At 35.1% G+C, this 20,470-nt stretch overlaps 1 protein-coding gene across 1 annotated transcript in view; it reads left to right on the forward strand.

The window, feature by feature from the left end:
• COG5 (component of oligomeric golgi complex 5) overlaps window positions 1-20,470 on the forward strand; it is a 290,399-nt gene that overhangs the window by 117,235 nt on the left and 152,694 nt on the right. The window contains exon 7 of the mRNA XM_061198423.1: window positions 20,142-20,272. Within this exon, the coding sequence (XP_061054406.1) occupies window positions 20,142-20,272 (131 nt within the window). The remainder of the gene's footprint in view (window positions 1-20,141; window positions 20,273-20,470) is intronic.

The following is a 20,470-nucleotide window of genomic DNA, read 5'->3' on the forward strand; positions in this document are numbered from 1 at the left end:
CTATAAACTTCCCTCTTAGAACTGCTTTTGCTGCATCCCATAGGTTTTGGAACGTCGTGGTTTCATTGTCATTTGTCTCTAGGTATTTTTTGATTTCCTCTTTGATTTCTTCAGTGATCTCTCGGTTATTTAGTAACGTATTGTTTAGCCTCCATGTGTTTGTGTTTTTTATGTTTTTTTCCCTGTAATTGATTTCTAATCTCATAGCGTTGTGGTCAGAAAAGATGCTTGATATGATTTCAATTTTCTCAAATTTACTGAGGCTTGATTTGTGACCCAAGATGTGATCTATCCTGGAGAATGTTCCGTGCGCACTTGAGAAGAAAGTGTAATCTGCTGTTTTTGGAGAGAATGTCCTATAAATATCCATTAAATCTATCTGGTCTATTGTGTCATTTAAAGCTTCTGTTTCCTTATTTATTTTCATTTTGGATGATCTGTCCATTGGTGTAAGTGAGGTGTTAAAGTCCCCCACTATTACTGTGTTACTGTCGATTTCCTCTTATATAGCTGTTAGCAGTTGCCTTATGTATTGAGGTGCTCCTGTGTTGGGTGCATATATATTTATAATCGTTATATCTTCTTCTTGGATTGATCCCTTGATCATTATGTAGTGTCCTTCCTTGTCTCTTGTAACATTCTTTATTTTAAAGTCTATTTTATCTGATATGAGTATAGCTACTCCAGCTTTCTTTTGATTTCCATTTGCATGGAATATCTTTTTCCATCCCCTCACTTTCAGTCTGTATGTGTCCCTAGGTCTAAAGTGGGTCTCTTGTAGACAGCATATATATGGGTCTTGTTTTTGTATCCATTCAGCAAGCCTGTGTCTTTTGGTTGGAGCATTTAATCCATTCACGTTTAAGGTAATTATCGATATGTATGTTCCTATTACCATTTTCTTAATTGTTTTGGATTTGTTTTTGTAGGTCCTTTTCTTCTCTTGTGTTTCCCACTTAGAGAAGTTCCTTTAGCATTTGTTGTAGAGCTGGTTTGGTGGTGCTGAATTCTCTTAGTGTTTGCTTGTCTGTAAAGCTTTTGATTTCTCCATCAAATCTAAATGAGATCCTTGCCGGGTAGAGTAATCTTGGTTGTAGTTTCTTCCCTTTCATCACTTTAAGTATATCATGCCACTCCCTTCTGGCTTGTAGAGTTTCTGCTGAGAAATCAGCTGTTAACCTTATGTGAGTTCCCTTGTATGTTATTTGTCGTTTTTCCCTTGCTGCTTTCAGTAATTTTTCTTTGTCTTTAATTTTTGCCAATTTGATTACTATGTGTCTCGGTGTGGTTCTCCTTGGGTTTATCCTGTATGGGACTCTCTGTCCTTCCTGGACTTGGGTGGCTATTTCCTTTCCCATGTTAGAAAAGTTTTCGACTATAGTCTCTTCAAATATTTTCTCTGGTCCTTTCTCTCTCTCTTCTCCTTTTGGGACCCCTATAATGCGGATGTTGTTGTGTTTAATGTCCCAGAGGCCTCTTAGGCTGTCTTCATTTCTTTTCATTCTTTTTTCTTTAGTCTGTTCCGCAGCAGTGAATTCCACCATTCTGTCTTCCAGGTCACTTCTCCGTTCTTCTGCCTCAGTTATTCTGCTATTGATTCCTTCTAGTGTAGTTTTCATTTCAGTTATTGTATTGTTCATCTCTGTTTGTTTGTTCTTTAATTCTTCTAGGTCTTTGTTAATCATTTCTTGCATCTTCTCGATCTTTGCCTTCATTCTTATTCCGAGGTCCTGAATCATCTTCACTATCATTATTCTGAATTCTTTTTCTGGAAGGTTGCCTATCTCCACTTCATTTAGTTGTTTTTCTGGGGTTTTTTCTTGTTCCTTCATCTGGTATATAGCCCTCTGCCTTTTCATCTTGTCTGTCTTTCTGTGAATGTGGTTTTTGTTCCACAGGCTGCAGGATTGTAGTTTTTCTTCTGCTGTCTGCCCTCTGTTGGTTGAGGCTATCTAAGAGGCTTGATGGGAGGCTCTGGTGGTGGGTAGAGCTGACTGTTGCTGTGGCGACCAGAGCTCAGTAAAACTTTAATCCACTTGACTGTTGATGGGTGGGGCTGGGTTCCCTCCCTGTTGGTTGTTTGGCCTGAGTCAACCCAACACTGGGGCCTACCTGGGCTCTTTGGTGGGGCTAATGACAGACTCTGGGAGGGCTCACGCCAAGGAGTGCTTCCCAGAACTTCTGCTGCCAGTGTCCTTGTCCCCACGGTGAAACAGAGCTACCCCCCGCCTCTGCAGAAGACCTTCCAACACTAGCAGGTAGGTCTGGTTCAGTCTCCCCTGGGGTTACTGCTCCTTCCCCTGGGTCCCGATGCGCACACTATTTTGCTTGCGCCCTCCAAGAGTGGGCTCTCTGTTTCCCCCAGTCCTGTCGAAGTCCTGCAATGAATTCCCACTGGGCTTCAAAGTCTGATTCTCTATGAATTCCTTCTCCCATTGCCGGACCCCCAGGTTGGGAAGCCTGACGTGGGGCTCAGAACCTTCACTCCAGTGGGTGGACTTCTGTGGTATAAGTGTTTGCCAGTCTGTGAGTCACCCACCCACCAGTTATGGGATTTGATTTTACTCTGATTGCGCCCCTCCTACCGTCTCATCGTGGCTTCTTTGTCTTTGGATGTGGAGTATCTTTTTTGGTGAGTTCCAGTGTCTTCCTGTCGATGATTGTCCAGCAGCTAGTTGTGATTCTGGTGTTCTCGCAAGAGGGAGTGAGAGCACGTCCTTCTACTCCACCATCTTGGTTCCTCTCCAAAATAGCACTTTTGATTGAGCAAGTGTTGCTGGTGTGACCAAGGCTTAAGTCTAACTTTCACTTTCTGATATTTCAGTTTTAGTGTATAGAAATGCAACAGATTTCTGTATACTAATCTTGTATTCTGCTACCTTGATGAGTTCATTTATTAGTTCTAACAGTTTTTGTGTGGAGACTTTAGGGTTCTCTGTATACAATATCATGTCCTCTGCAAGTAGTAACAGTTTTACTTCTTCCTTTCCAATTTGGATTCCTTTTATTTGTTTTTCTTCTCTGATTGCTGTGGCTAGAACTTCCAATACTATGTTGAATAGAAGAAGTGAGAATATACGTCTTTGTCTTGTTCCTGAATTTAGCAGGAAGGCTTTCAGCTTTTCACCATTGAGTATTATGTTGGCTGTGGGTTGGTTGTAAATTACCTTTACTATGCTGAGATATGTTCCCTCTCTTCCCACTTTGGTGAATGTTTTTTATCATGAATGGATGTTGATTTTTGTCAAATGCTTTTCCTGCGTCTATTGAGACGATCATGTGGTTTTTGTCTTTTTGTTAATGTTGTGAATCACACTGATTTGCATATGGTGAACCATTCTTGTGACCCTGGAATAAATACAACTTGATTATGGTGTATGATCCTTTTTATGTATTGTTGGATTCGGTTTGCTAATATTTTGTTGAGGATTTTTGTATCTATATCCATCAGAGATACAGGCCTGTAATTTTATTTTTTTGGTATGTCTTTGTCTGGTTTTGGTATCATGGTGATGGTGGTGGCCTCAGTAACTTTGGGAGTGTTCCCTCCTTTCAATTTTTTGGAATAGTTTTGAGAAGGATAGGTATAAGTTCTAATTTATATGTTTGATAGAATTCCCCAGTGAAGCCATCCAGTCCTGGGCTTTGTTTGCAGGGAGTTTGTTTGTTTGTTTGTTTTTACAGATTCTATCTTACTTTTAGTGATTGGTCTGTTCACATTATCTATTTCTTCTTGACTCAGTGTTGGCAGTCTGTATGTTTCTAGAACCTTTCCACTTCTTCCAGGTTGTCCAATTTGTTGGCATATAGCTGTTCCTAGTATTCTCTTATGATATTTTGTATCAGTGGTATTAGTTGTTATTTTTTCTCTTTCTTATTTTGTTTATTTGGGTTCTCTCTCTTCTTAGTGAGCCTGGCTAGAGGTTTGTCAATTTTATCTATCTTTTCAAAAAACCAGCTCTTGTTTTTATTGATCTTTTCTACTCTTTTTGATCTCTATTTTATTTCTTTTCTGATCTTTATTATTAACTTCCTTCTGCTGAATTTGGGCTTTGTTTGTTTTCTGATTCTTTTAGATGGTAAGTTAGGTTATTTATTTGTGATTTTTCTTGTTTCTTGAGGAAGGCCTGTATCGCTCTGAACTTCCCTCTTAGAACTGCTTTTGATGCGTCCCATGGATTTTGTACAATTGTGTTTTCATTTTCATTTTTCTTAAGGTATTTTCTGATTTCTTCTTTGATTTCATCGTTGACCCATTGGTTTTTTTAGTAATGTACAGTTTAGTCTCCACGTGTTTGTTCTTCCCTTGTTTTTCTTGCTGTGGTTGATTTCTAATTTCATACCATTGTGGTCAGAAAAGTTGCTTGAAATAATTTCTATCCTCTAAAATTTGTTCAGGCTTGTTTTCTGACCTGGTGTGTGATCTATCCTAGAGAATGTTCTATGCATGCTTGAGAAGAATGTATATTCTGCTTTTTTTGGATGTTGTGTCCTGGACATATCAGTGAAATCCAACTGATCTATTATGTCATTTAGGACCTCTGTTGCCTTATTGATTTTCTGCCTGGATATCCATTGATGCCAGTGGAGTGTTAAAGTCTCCTACTATTATTGTATTATTGTCAGTTTTTCCCTTTATGTCTGTTAGTATTTGCCTTATAGATTTAGGGGCTCTATATTGGGTGCGTATATGTCAGTGAGTGTAATATCCTCTTCTTGTATTGATCCCTTTCTTTTTCTATAGTACTCTTCTTTGTCTTTCTTTATGGCCTTTGTTTTAAAGTCTGTTTTGTCTGATATGAGTATTGCTTCCCCACTTTCTTGTTGTTTCCATTTGCATGAAATATCTTTTTCCATCCCCTGACTTTCAGTCTGTGCATGTCTTTCACCTGAAGTGAGTCTCTTGTAGGCAGAATATTCCAGGTTCTTTTTCTTTTTTTTTTTCATCCAATCTGCTGCTCTGTAACTTTTGATCAGAGCATTTATTCTATTGATATTTAAAGTAATTGTTAATAGGTATGTATTTATTGCCATTTTTAAGCCTTGTTTTCCAGCTGTTTCTGTAGTTCTTCTTTGTTAATTTCTTCTTTTCATTTTTCCTTTAGCATTTTGATGATTTTCTTTTGTAGTATGCTTGAGTTCCTTTTTTTGGTTTGTTTTTTGTTGTTTGTTTGTTTTGTGAATCTTTTGTATGTTTTTGATTTGTTGTTACCATGGAGTTCAAGTACGTTGATCTGTAACTAAATCAGTTTGCTTTAAACTGATAGTCATTCAAGTTCAAACACATTCTAAAAGACCTACATTTTTATACTCCCCTCCCCCAAATTTTTTGATTTTTATGTCCTTTATTGAAGTCTTCATGCTTATCCTTTTACTTTTCATTGTAGTTACAATTGCTTTTAGGTTTTTTTTTACTGTGTACTGGCTTATTTAAGTGATTTTTCAGTCCTTACTATATTTGCCTTTTCCTATTGTGATTTTCCCTTTTCTATAGGTTCTTGTCTATTTTCTATTTAGAGAAGATGCTTCTGTATTTCTTTTAGGGTAGGTTTAGTATTGCTGAGTTTTCTTAGTTTTTGCTCGTCTGAGAAGTTCTTTATCTCTCCTTTTATTCTAAATGATAATCTTGGGACTTCCCTGGTGGTCCAGTGGTTAAGACTCTGTTTCCACTGCAGGGAGCATGAGGTCAATCCCTGGTCAGGGAACTAAGATCCCGCGTGCTGTGCGCAGTATGGCAAAAAAAAAAAAAAGAAAAGAAAAGAAAAGATAATCTTGCTGGGTAGAGTATCCTAGGTAGAAGGCTTTTCCCTTTCAGGACTTTGAATATATCATGCCACTGTCTTCTCACTTGCAAAGTTTTTGCAGAGAAATCAGCTGACAGCCTTATGGGGAGGGTTCCCTTCTAAAGGACTCTTTTTCTCTTGCTGTCTTTAGAATCCTCTCTTTATTTTTCACTTTTGCCATTTTAATTATGATGCAGCTTGTTGTGAGTCTGTTTTGACTTATCTTGTTTGGGACCCTCTGTGCTTCCTGTACCTGGATATCTGTTTCCTTCTTTAGTGTTGGGATGTTTCCAGCCATAATTTCTTTAAATACATTTTTGATCCTCCCTTCTTCTTCTGGAACCCCTATTATGCGTAGCTTGGCATTTATGTCATCCCATAGATCTCACACATTGCTTTCTTTTTTTTTTTCCATTTGTTTTTCTGTCTGCTATTCTGACTGGGTGATTTCCATTATTCTGTCTTACAGATCACTTATTTGTTTGTTTGTTTGTTTGTTTTTTTGTCCACACCATATGGCTTGTAGGATCTTACTTCCCCGACCAGGGATTGAACCCCAAGGGCCATGGCAGTGAAACTGCCGTGTCCTAACCACTGGACCACCAAGGAATTCCCCACTTATTTGTTCTTTTATGTCATTTATTTGGCTGTTCATTACTTCTAGATTGCTTTTTATCTTGGAAATTGAATTATCTATCTTTGATTGTTTCATCTTTGTAGTTTCTAGTTCCTTGTTACAGTGATCTGCGTTTCTGTCAATAATCTTTCTTAATTCAGTTAACATTTTTATTACCACCTTTTTGAACTCATGGTCTGGTAGACTGGTGAGCTCTGTTTTATTATCTGTTCTTTCAGGGTATTTCTCTTACTCTTTTAATTGGGAGTAGTTCCTTTGCCTTTTCATTTTACTTAACTTTCTGTCTCAGTGAATTTAGGAGAAACAGTTATCTATCGTGGTCTTGAAGAGGTGTTTTTATGAGGGAGCTTTATGTGTAGACGTGTATGTCCAGTGTCTTTGGTGTGAGGGCTGGTTTTGATAGGGACACCAGTCGTGTCCTTCCTCAAGGTGTGCTGGTTGTTATCACCTTGATAGGGAAGGGGTGTGGTTGATGTTAGGGGATCTAAAACCTGTGAAGTGGGATGTCCCCTCTGCTTTGTGGCTCTCACCATCCTGTCAGGTGCAGGGTCTGCTTCCCAGTTGTTGGAGTAGAAGCTCTGAGAATCAGGCTCGATCATGTTCCTTTCCCCTTTAGTGCCTGTCCTGCCCCAAAGGAGCAAGTGAAGCAAGTAAAGCCCCTTCACTCACGGAGAACTTAGGTACCACCTGTATACGTGTCTGTGGCTCTGTTCACATGCAGCCCACGTTCGCATCCCTTCCCCTGTTGTATTCGTCCCCGATCTAGTTCAAGCCTTTGGTGTGGAGTGGGCAGGGCTGGAGAGTTCTCTAGGCTGGGGCTGGGGTTTCAGACATTGTGACTGCAGGCATTGAGGTGGCTGTGCTGCTCCCAGAGATCTAGATTGCCTCGGTGGCTGTCTTCTCCCAAGACCTGTCTGCCCCAGATCCCGTGCTAAGCTGCAGTATGGAGTGCGGTGGGGACTGGAGCATTTACTCCGGTGGGAGATGAACCATGGCATGTTCGCAGCACCACCTGAGCGTGCGTTGACCATAGCCGCCACTCGCCCCACCTGGATCACATCCCAGGCACCCCCCCCCCAACCCCCGGCCCCACTGGCTGTCTGTGTGTAGCTAGACCAAGTGTTTTCCCAGGCCCTGGTTGGCTGAAATCTTGTACCAAGCTGTGGTGTGGTAGGGCTGAGGTGTTTGCCTCGTTCGGAGTAGGGGGTGTGGCGAGGCAGCAACCTCCAGTGCAAGGCTCTCTCTGTCCTGACTCTTGGCAAGCCATCATGTGCGTGCTCCTTGTGAGTAGAGTCTAGGCATCTCCAGCCCTTCATCTGTCCCAGGGACCTCCCAGCAGCCAAGGGGGTTTGTCCTCCTCTGTGCAGGACCCTGGGACTCTGATTCCCAGATTGTGGCCTGTCCTGCTCGCTCCCCAGGGTGGGTGAGTGCCTGTGTGGACCTTTTCTTCCTCTCAGATCCCTCTCACGGGTGGGAGTCTCAACCCTATGCCTTTTTCTGTCCTACCCAGTTACGTGGAGATCTTTCTTGCAGCTTTGGTCGTATAGGAGTTCTTTTGCCAGTTTCCACATAGTTTTCTGTGAGAATTGTTCCACCTGTATAGTATTTTTGCTGTGTTTTTGCCGGGGGGGGGGGGGTGGCCAGCTACACGTCCTCCTATTCCACCATCTTGATAATAATTCAGCTTTATATATCTTTTTCTATCTTTTCCCTTTTAACTTATTTGTGTCTTCATGTTTTTTATGAGTTTTTTAATGGACTATCTATAGTTCTTTTTTTAATCCAGTTTTATAATCTCTGCATCATATTTAGGATGTTTAGGCAGTTTAGATTTCATTGCATTATTGATGTGATTATATTTAATGCTACCATCTTGCTATTTATATTCCGTTTGTATCGTCTTTTCATTGCTTCTCATTTTCTCTTCTGCTTTCTTTTGGAGTGTTTTTCATGACTACGGTTTACCTCATTTGTTGGCTTATAAGCTGTAAAGCTGTTTGTGTTATGTTTATTTATTTAAGTTTTTATAATAAACATCTTTAAATTATCAAAGTTTATTTTCCATGTATTCTAAGAGGAAACTCCTCTTGGTCATGATGTATTATTCTTTTTATATATTACTAGATCCTATTTGCTAAAATTTGGTGAGGATTTTTGCATCTGTGCTTTTAAGGGAGATGGTTCTGTAGTTTTGTTTGTTTGCTAATGTCTTTGTTTTTTTAGTAGGTAATCAGATTTGCTAATATTTTGAGGATTTCTGTGTCTATGCTCTTGAGAGATAATGTTTGTAGCTTTTTTTTTTTGGTCTAGTTTTGAGAAGTGTTCCTTCTTCCATTGTGTAGTATTGGATTGTTTCTTTTTTCCATGATAGTGAGACCATCTGGGTTTGTAGATTTCTAATTCAGAATGTTTTGAATTACAAATTCAATTTCTTTAATAGTTATATTTTCAGGTCATCTTGTATGAGTTCTGATAATTTCTTCTAAGTTGTAGAGCTATTCAAAGTATTCCATCATACTTTTAATGCTGTGAGTTCTGTAGTGGTATCATGTTTTTCACTCCTGTAATTGGTAATTTGTCTTCTATCCTTTTTTCTTTCTTGGTCTTTCTGGGAGTTAATTAGTTTTATTGATACTTGGGAAGAGTCTACTTTTGGTTTGATTGGTTTTCTGTTATTTTTGTTTTCAATTTCATTGATTTTCTGATATCTTTTTTAGTCCCTTTCTTCAGCTTGTTTTGGGTTTATTTTGCTTTTTTTCTAGTTTCTTGAGGCAATAGCTTGCATTATTGAGACCTTTTTTTCCCCTAATAACACATCTTTTTCTAAGAACGCATCTAGTGTTATTAAATTTCTTCCAACTCTTGCCTTAGTTGAATCCCACAGATTTCGATGTTGTTTTTTCATCTTCGTTCAGTTCAATATTTCTAAAAAAATTTCCTTTGAGATCTTTTGTGATCCACTGATTAGTTGGAAATGTGTTGTATAATTTCGAAATGTTTAGAAAATTTATAGGTATTTTTCTATTGCTGATTCTTAGTTTGATTCTATTATGATCAATTGAATTGTATGATTTCATTTCTTTTAAATGTAAGATGTTTGTTTTGTGACCTAGGACATTCTCTGTCTTGGTTAATGTTCCGTGTGTAGTTGAACAGAATGTATATTCTGTTTTTGTTGGGTGGAGTGCTCTGTTGATGTCAACTAGTTTCCCTTGTTTTATGGTGGTCATTTTTTCTATTCCTTGTTGATTTTATTTAGTGCTTCTCAGTTGTTGAGGGAGGGGTATTGACTCTTACTTCTGGTTAGATAATGATTGGAAGGTAGGCACTAAATATAGCATCTGAAGTATCTTCCTGGAGGGGAAAAAAGGTTGGGTTTATATAAATCCATGTTGTAAAATTATAATGTCATAGCAACAGCACCATGGTTAGAAAGTAAAGGGAAGGGGGAAAAGAAAACAAAACCCAACTGTGCCCAAAGGAAAGAGAAAATACACTGTCTTCTTCTTTTTTTTCTGTATTTATCTATGGCCCTGGGCAATTTTTTTGTGCTCACTGGAAAAAAGAGTAAGGCTTAGGAAAGGAAAACTAATCCCCTTTTTTAATAGTAAAGTTTTTCCCCACCCTAAAGTGAGAGCCAGAAAAAAAATAAAGCTTTTGATGCTAAATTTTCACGAAGCTTTGAAGAACAAGATCAGCATGCCCTGAGACTTTGGACTTGAAGTATAAAGATTTCACACAAAGGAGTTTACTTAAGTCTGAGGCTTATTTTGTGCATAGTTTAAGCAGTAGTATCAACAAAGGATTGGTTAGAAAAGTACAAATTTTACCTTTATGTTTTTTGGGGTTTTTTTTTTTGTAATACTGAACTCCTTAAGATTATGTTTTTCAAGGCCCTCTTCCTCCCTCCATTAAAAAAAAGGGGGGGTTAGTAACTAATACCCCATTTATGAAAATAAGAAGTTACTTACATGCTTTTGGTGGTTTACAAAACGTTCTTCATGCATATTATCTCATTTGATCCATACAGCCCTGTGTGATTTGTAACACAGGTTTTTTATTCTTTACTTATGGAATCTCAGAAAGGTTAAGTGATTTTTCTCAGGTCATAAAATTGAGTGGAATAAAGTTCAGGTATTCTCATTCCTAACTCAGCCTTCTTTCTGTGATATTCTGCCTTTGAAAGGATATACCTGTTTTCTTGAATAGAACTGACTTTAAGTAAATGATATTTTTATTGATTTTATAAGTGCTCCAGTGATCATGTACTATTATATTTTACATAAGGATAAATTTCAAAGATTATTAGAAAGCTTTAATAGATTTTCAAACGTTGACTTAATCCTGAATTTTCTCTTACATGAACTTGTTTTTTAATGTCCTTTTGATTAGTTACCCACTGATAACTATAAATTCTTTATATGTTTTTAATGGTAATACCTTTATGTATTTAATTTACTTCAAATTATTTTTATTCTTTTTCTGATTTTATTTTTATTTTTTCATTAGAAGACGTTAGAAAATGTATATATTAGTAGTTGTGAAATTTGTCTTATAGTTCGTTTGGTTAAGGAATTATTTTCCCCCGTAGTGGGAATAAGTATTTTATATTGTTTAAATTTCTTTTCTATGATTGGTTTTATATATTGAGATGCTTTTTAAAAATAATTTTTCCTACTCGTTTAGTTATATTTTGGTTATTATATATTAAAATCTTACACCTTTTTAAACCCGTTATTTTTTTCTCGATTCTGTCATTTTTACTTTTGTGCAAATACCACATTACTTTTTAAAAATTTTGCTTTATAATTTCATTACATTTTCATTTATTTTATACATTATTGAAATCACTCTGCAATTTTACAGAAACATTTTTCTTGAAGATATTTTTTCCTATGGGCTGTTTTCTCATCAGATTCAAGATATCTACTTGAATATGATTAACGTATGTCAAATATAAACAAACTTTTTACACCTAGAATAAGAAAATGAAAATCAGTATGTATATGTAGTTGTCATTATTAAAGTTTTCTTGGGGTTTTTGACTTTCACTTTTTCTCTAACTTTATGTGTTTTCTAAGGTTTCTTTAGCGAAACTTTTTTTTTTTTTTTTTAATGAGCGGGGAGGGGAATTTTTAAAATAACCCTATCTTATACTTAGCCATTTGTTACAAATAACAAATAAGTATTCTGTGATGATGATGATGTTGTTGTTTTGATGATGGTGATGATGACACCTTCAGTAAGTGGACACTTAGATCTCGTTGACTGGGTGAATTAATTTTATCAATATTGTAACCCTTCAGCATCCATGTTGTTTGGTGATGTTTTGTGGTGGTGGTTTGTTTTGTGTTCATTTACATTTGTTATTGAGCTCAGTATTGTCTAGGAACTGTGTTTTTATAAAACATATGATAAGGTGGCAAGGAAGATTGATGTTGCAGAAGAAGTTAAAATGTAGTCGTTGTGATAAGCCCTGATCTTACAATATTATTTATTTTGATTTAAGGTAAACTTTTTGTTGAATGGATTCTACAATGACAGCTTTGCTCTCCAGATTATTATTCATCAGTTTGCCAGATAACCCTTTATAAATCACAGACTTACATTTTGCTATTTGCTTTTGTAAAAGACAGGCTTTAGTCTGAAGTTTCTAAATAATCAGGGCTGTGTAGAAAAATCAGATGTGGAGCTTTTAGATAATATAATTGTATGACTGTATTCTGGAAATGGCCTTAGGAAGTAATGTATAAATAAATAACTAAAAATGAACAAACCAACAGACTGGGAAAATACTCATAGCAAATATGATAGGTAAACAGTGAATATTATCGTATAATTAATACAAAGTGATATAAAAATGACAGGGAGTAAAAATGATGTAGAGATTCTCAAAAGGAGATACAGATAGTAAAAGTTATTCAGCCTCATCATTTAAAAATTCATGTCAGACCCTCAATAAGAACATACTTCTTCTAGCAGCGTATAAAATATTCAGTACAGGAATAACATCCAGTGCTATCCATGGTTAAGTAACTCCCATAGATTATTAGGAAAATGTATAAAGTAGTATAGTCATTTTGAAAAGTAGTTTGATAATTTGTATCAATAAGCTTAAAATTGTTACTTTGATCTGGTAATTCTGCTTTGTTTCCCAAGGAAATAATTATAGATATTTAAAATTCTTATATGTATTTATGATAAATAATTATTCCATTTAGGCAGATGGTTAAGTAATTTTTGTTCATTTATTTGATGAAATACTGTCAAAAACATATTTGTAAGTACTATCATAGTATGGGTGAATGCTTATAACATTGTTAATAAAGAAGACATTGTAAATAAGTATAATTACAGATAAAAACATAAAATAACTCATGGGTAGTTTAAAAAGTAGGGTAAGAATTTAAAGGAATATAGTAGACACAAACAAGATTTTGAGTATTTTAGGAATATCTGAAGGTTGCTTGAAATTTCTCTGAGGCACTTATCTGCATTGTGCTCTTTGCAAAGTTGGTGTGTAGGAGGGAGTCACTTTCTTCAGTGTAGCCAGCTGCCCAGTCCCTGTATGTCAATTTTTGCTTTTTCTGCTCTTTCTCACATAAGTATCTAAGGGGAGGATATATGCTGTTTTGGTACTGCTTGAGAATTTGAAGATTCACAAATTTGTCAGACATATTCACATATATTTCAATAATCCACTTGGCAGTTGTTGCCTCTGTGTTGTGGGTTATATAATTTCCCTTCTTTGAAGTATTTTTCTGATTTTCAAAAATGAGCATGATATTTTTAAAAGGAAAAGAAAAGCATTTATTCAGTTACCAGTTAATAATCCTAGCATGAAACTCTTTTTCATTAGACAGCGTGTTCTGTTTTTCCTACAGTGGCTCATATGCCATTAATCCCATCTAGCGTTTATACTTCTTATCTCTAGAAGTTCAATTTGTGCCTTACTTTATTACCCATGTCTTTACTAACATGTTTAGTCTTTTCTGTTTTGAACACGTGAAATACAGTTATAACTCTTGTAATGTCCTTGTTTATAATACTATAATCTGTGCCATTGGTTCATACTTATTTAATATTTAATGGAAAAATATAAAAATGCAGAAACATTTTTAACATGTGTAAACTACAAATACTACCTACCAAGTTTAAGTTTTAGAATATTATAAGCATGTTGTATCGCCCATCTGTATAACTTTTCTAAATGTTGTTATTGTTTGTATGTGTCCCTAAATAATATATTGTTTAATCATACATGTCTTAATATAAATTACCTCTTGCTGTGTGTATTCTTCTGAAACTTGTTCTTCTTCCTTAACATTGTTATTGAGAGACGTCATTATTGATGTGTATACTTGTCATTGTTTTTACTCTTCTGTAGTAGTATTTTGAAGGAATATATTTTTGTTTATCTGTTCTCCAGTTGATGGTCATTTCAGTTATATACAGCTTTGTTTTGTTTTTTACAGTGCTTTTATGAACATTTTTATATACGTCTTCCAATATACAAATATGAGAATTTCTCTGAGTTATGTGCCTAGGAGTGGCATATTTTGGTCATAGGGATATTCATATGAAATCTTATTAGATTATCCAAATTGATTTCCAAAGTGTTTTCTTCTCATTTACAATGTTTCTCTTTATATATATATATATATATATATATATATATATACACACACACACAACATATACATACATACACATATATACATGTACACATATATTTATATGTATGTATGTATTTACTGTTACAATTAACATTGTAGAAAATGTCTTTCCAAATATATTCACTTTTTTCTTCTTTTTAAATATTACTTATTTTAGAAACAGAATCATTGATTTAGAGGATACAAATTTTTTATTAGCTAGCCACCTTATTTTAATTTTTATATTATTATTTTGACTTCCCATGTACTCTTTAATTTGGTTTTATTTATTATGAAAGTATGCATGTATAACATACTCAAGTAGTTATCCAAAGTTTATTGTTAAAAATATCAAGTCCCTGCCCTTTTTTCTGCCCCGTTTACTTTTCCCTAGAGGCCACCATTTTCACCATTTTTGCTGATTCTTTTGATATTTACTTCCATAGCTCTAAATCACTGGCCTATATTTCCAATTCGTAATTTTTAAGTTCTTTGGCTTCCCACTTTGAAGCATGAAGATTTAGCCTCTTTCATTTCTTCCAACTTCCAGCACCATCCCAACTTCACACCTGTACTCATCTCTTTTATCCCAAATAAATAATGTAGTGCTAACATTATTGTGAAAAGTAAATGCATAGCTGAGTCACTTAGCACACTATAATTACTCTTCTTTTTTTTTTTTTTAAATAGAGGAGGATGCTAGTAAAGGAAGAGGCAGTGAGGATTTTGAAATCTTAAGGGGAATTTGTATCGCAAAGGAGGATTTGTGGAAGGAGATAACATTAGTCAACAGGAAGCCGTAGATGCCATGAATGGGAGAGGAATATGATGAGAACGTTTATTCTGGTAGCCATGTGTAGTAACAACTAGAACATTGAAAGCCTATGAAAATGACTGGCATGTAATTTTTTAATTTTATTTTATTTTAAATAAATTTATTTATTTATTTATTTTTGGCTGCGTTGGGTCTTCGTTGCTGCCCACGGGCTTTTCTCTACTTGTGGTGAGCCGAGGCTACTCTTCGTTGCGGTGCGCGGGCTTCTCACTGTGGTGGCTTCTCTTGTTGCGGAGCACGGGCTCTAGGCGTGCGGGCTTCAGTAGCTGTGGCTCGCGGGCTCTAGAGTGCAGGCTCAGTAGTTGTGGCGCACGGGCTTAGTTGCTCCGCGGCATGTGGGATCTTCCCGGACCAGGGCTCGAACCCGTGTCCACTGCATTGGCAGGCAGATTCTAAACCACTGCGCCAGCAGGGAAGCCCATGTAGTTTAGTTATAAATAATTTTTATGACATTGAGGTTAAGTTTGAAGACTAAAGAAAAAAAAAAAGGGCAGTCCTAGGAAATAATACAGTAATCAATCACTGAGATCAAGTGACTGCTTGGGGCAAAGTGTAAGAAGTTTATTCTAAACTTTCAGTAATTTGAGACTAGGACAGTGAAAGTGGGGGAAATCAGAATTTATTTTTTAGTATCTTAAATTTCAAAATGGAGTACATTTGACAAAAAAAAAAAAATTATGTTTATCTTACCCATCCTCTTGAAAAATTTTTTTAATTTTTAAATTTAATTGTATTAAACATTTTATTGGAGTGTAGTTGATTTACAGTGGTTCAGGTGTACAGCATAGTGATTCAGTTATACACATACATATATATATATATTCTTTTTCAGATCCTTTTCCATTATAGGTTATTACAAGATATTGAATATAGTTTCCTGCACTATACAATAGCATCTTTTTATCTATTTTATATACAGTAGTGTGTATCTGTTAATCCCAAATTCCTAATTTATACCCCCACTTTTCCCTTTGGTGACCATAAGTTTGTTTTCTATGTCTGTGAGTCTATTTTTGTTTTGGAAATAAGTTCATTTGTATCTTTTTTTTAGATTCCACATATAAGTGATACCATGTGATATTTGTCTCTCTCTGTGTGACTTACTTCACTTAGTATGATAATCTCTGGGTCCATCCATGTTACTGCAAATGGCATTATTTCTTTTTTATGGCTGAAATTGTTTATATATACCATATCTTCTTTATCCATTCATCTGTTGACGGACGTTTAGGTTGCTTCCATGTCTTGGCTATTGTAAATAGTACTTCTCTGAACATTGGGGTGCATCTATCTTTTTGAATTAGAGTTTTTTCCGGATATATGCCCAGGAGTGGGATTGCTGGGTCATATGGTAAGTCTGTTTTTAGCTTTTTAAGTAATATCCATATGGTTCTTCATAGTGGCTACACCAATTTACATTCCCACCAACAGTGTAGGAGGGTTCCCTTTTGTCCATACCCTCTCCAGCCTTTATTATTTGTGGACTTTTTGATGATAGCTATTCTGACTGGTGTGAGGTGATAACTCATTGTGGTGCTGATTTGCATTTCTTTAATAATTAGTGGTGTTGAACATCTTTTCATGTGCCTGTTGGCCATCTGTATGTCTTCAGAGAAATGTCAGTTTAGGTCTTCTGCCAATTTTTTGATTGGCTTGTATGTTTTTTCAATATTGAGTTGTTTGAGCTGTTTGTATATTCTGGATATTAATCCCTTGTCGGTCATATTGTTTCCAAATATTTTCTCCCAGTCTGTAGGTTGTCTTTTCATTTTGTTGATGGTTTCCTTTGCTGGACAAAAGCTTTTAAGTTTGATTAGGTCCCATTTGTTTATTTTTGCTTTTATTTCTTTTGCCTTGGGAGACTGATCTAAGAAAATATTGCTACAATTTTTGTCAAAGAATGTCTTGCCTATATTCTTTCCTAGGAGTTTTATGGTGTCATTTGTTACATTTAGGTCTTTAAACCATTTTGAGTTTATTTTCATATGTGGTGGTAGAGAATGTTCTAATCTCACTGCATAACATGTAGCTGTCTAGGTTTCCCAGAATCACTTGTTGAGGAGACTACCTTTTCTCCATTGTACATTCTTGCTTTCCCTGAACAATTGAGTCTGATGTGATTTTTACATTTTTACCCTTTTACTGAGCAAATGGGGAGAGTGTAGGAGGAATAGTCTGTCCTTTGAATGTAAAGCTGTCTTCTCTCTGCAGTTTGTGGGATTGGCCTGGGATGATCTAGTGAGAAGACTGAGGTCAGATAGACCTGGATTTAAATTCTGCTTTGTTGGTTACTACCCAGGTGATTTTGTTCCTAATATGTTAGTATTTCTAACACAGTTGTTGAGAATATTACATATAATATTAAAAATAATAAGTGCATATTTTGTGTCTAATTCAGTGCCTTCCACATGTCAGGTCTTCAGAAATTATAGTTGTTATTATTGGAATCATCACCATGTTTTTTCATCAATACCAGCCCCTATATGTGCTTTACAAAGAACAAATGTATAAAGACTTGGAACACTGATAGCGATTGTATGCAACAGATAAACAGGAGGGAAGAATTTAATATAATCCTTACATTCTCCTGGGTGGGTGGGTGGTGTTACTACATTTTTTTTTTCCTGCCCATCCCCCACCCCCACCCCGTCATCTGTTTCTACCTTTATCTCTTTTATTGAAAAGCAGGTTTTTGGAATAATCAGTAAGGAAAATAATATGGTTCTTTCTTTCTCCCAGCTGATAGAACCCTTTGTACTCCAAATGTAGCATGTCTTGGTAATTTCTTAAAATGAGTGGTTTTTAAATATAGTGTGGATAAGCATGGGATGGGGAGGTGGGAAAGGAAGGTGGTTAGATAATGTGATGAGGGGCACTGTTTACCTTAGAAAGTATTGGAGTTACTCATTTATATTCTCTACTAGATTGTAGACTTTGTGGGGACATAAGCTATGCTGACTTTTTCTATTTGTGCCAGCACCTGGCGCGATACATTGTATCTTTCAGTGGTTATAACTTTGTGCTTTTCCTTCCTGTCTTAGACTTTTCTACTTGGGGTCACAATTTATGTCTGATTTATTTCTGTATGTTTGTGACTTATAAATGATTGGTACTCAATAAATGGATTGAATGAATGATTTGAATTGTCTCCAGAGTTACAGATCAGCATTCATAAGTATAAAGCAACTGTTAGCTTTGCTTATCTATAGAAATTTATTACTGGAAGGAACCTTAGGGTTTATGTAGTCTAGCTCTTCAAATAAAGTAAATTTTATCTTTATTTTATCTTTCAAATAAAGTAACTGTTACCAAAGATTGCAAGACTTTTATTGGGAAACCTATGTGGCAGAAGTAGAGTTAGAACCCAGCCAGATCTCTTATTCATAGTGCCTTTTCCTTTCTTAAACTTAATTGTGATATTTTTCTTCCTTAGATAACAGAAAAAAAGGAGAAAAAAGTTGGTAACCAGCTTGAAAAGAAAATATTTATTTTCTATTCTCTGTATGTCTGTAGTTATGTCTGTACTTTGATTCTATATTGTCTAGTCAGCATTTTCAGGGTGAACATAGCATTTACTCATTGATCATTGCCACAACTTAGGTTAAACATAATTTTCTCAAAATTTTCTGAAAAGTAAAATTTAAAAATCAGATTAAAAAGATTTTCTCTGGATTATAATCCACCCTACATTTACATGATAGATTGGTGTACAAAGTACTTTGGTATTCATGAACTTATTTTGATTCTGATGATAAGAGTTATGTAGGGTGTGAATTATAAATTATTGTCATTTTACAGATGAAAAAAATTGAGACTCAGTGAGGGTATATCACATGATTATGATCACCTAGTGAGTAAATTATGAGGCTGAATGTAAACTCAAATGATTTAAAGTCATTTTCAGTACTCTTTCCACTGTAGAAAGCTCTAAGTCCCTTTAGACAGACACATTTAAAAATGCTTATGGTTGAAGGACAGTTGGCAGTAACCACTATTAGGTGCCCTTTACACTGTTTCCTTCTGTCCTGTAGTGTAGAACTAACTATACTGTGTACAATCAGCGGATATTTGAGTGCTAAGTGGTTAGTTAGCATTGTACTGGATGCTTTAATGTAGTTTCACCTAGGCAGTGCGTTGTGACCCAGCTGAAGAAAAATATGACAATATGTAAGTGCTAGGGATATATTTTAAGACTTAAAATTTAAAAATTCTAATTAGAGAACATAGTGAAAAACACATTTGATATTCTGTTGAGTAACTGGAAAACAGTCATCTTCTATCTAAATCATTTTTGTTTTTTAGAAACAATTTTTCTTGTTAAAATAGAAAATACATATTTTAGAACTGTGTCTGAGATGCATAATGAAACCTTGACCTTCATTTGTAACATTTTAGTTACCTCAGATATGTCTAAGATTAAGCCAATAAATAAATAAATAAATTTCTCAAAATCTAAATGTGCAGAGACAACTGTTGTTAACTTCTTGGTGGATACCTTTTCACACTTCTTGCCCTGTGTATATAATTCTCTAAGTAGAATATATATAATTCTATGAATAGAGTTATAATTCTGTAAACTAAATTCTATAATTCTCCTTATAGAAAATAAAGTTTATAGAATTATATAGTATATAATCATATTTTATATGTAATTATATAAATGGAGTTAAGTTCTTTGTGTAATTTTTTTCATTCAGTCATATCATGAAAATCCTTCAATGGAAGTAAGTAAATTAGGTCTATTGTGTGATCATGTAAAGTGGTAGCGTGCTAAAGTTTTTCATTATTTATTTATCATTGTCCAAGTGGTGGACATTTGTTTCAAAAGTTTTGTTACTGTAGAATAATTTCTAAAACTGTCCTGCAACTTGAGAAATTTCTAAGATCATCAGGATCTTTATTTATATTAAATTTGGCACACTTTTTTGGTAACTTGTTGACATTACTTTGAACTTACAATAATCATAATTCTACTCTTGCTTTACCAACTCTGTAATGTTTGGAACTTTTTCTCCAGAGTAAAGTTACTTATTAAGTAGAAAATGTTTGGGTAACTATGTTTTTTAAAATACAGATTTTGAAAGGGAATAGTGTTCAACAGCAATTCTGTAATATTTCAATGAAGTTAGACATGATGTTTTTTTTTTTTTTTTTTTTTAGACATGATGTTTTGATACCTTGATATTTATTCAATATTGAAATATTTAAATGTGTGTATTTTTTTTTAATAGATTATCTTTCTCAAGGAATAGATCTTTCTGGAATAGAAGTAATAGAAAATGATCTACTTTTTGTTGCAAGAGCTCGACTTGAAGTGGAAAATCAAGCTAAGCGCCTCCTGGAGCAGGGTGTGGAGACTCAGGTAATACAAATAATGTCACTTTTTTAATGTGAAAAGTATGTCATAATACAAATGAACATTTGATTTTGTGTTGAAAAAAGTAATGTATGTCCTTATTTTATCACTGAAGAACTATGTCTACAATTTGAATCGGAGAGTAGGGCATAATGTAAGTACAAGGAAAATTTTTAGAATATATATTTACTTAATTCTACTGAA

This window comes from Eubalaena glacialis, chromosome 8 (assembly GCF_028564815.1).
Source record: "Eubalaena glacialis isolate mEubGla1 chromosome 8, mEubGla1.1.hap2.+ XY, whole genome shotgun sequence".
NCBI lineage: Eukaryota > Metazoa > Chordata > Mammalia > Artiodactyla > Balaenidae > Eubalaena > Eubalaena glacialis.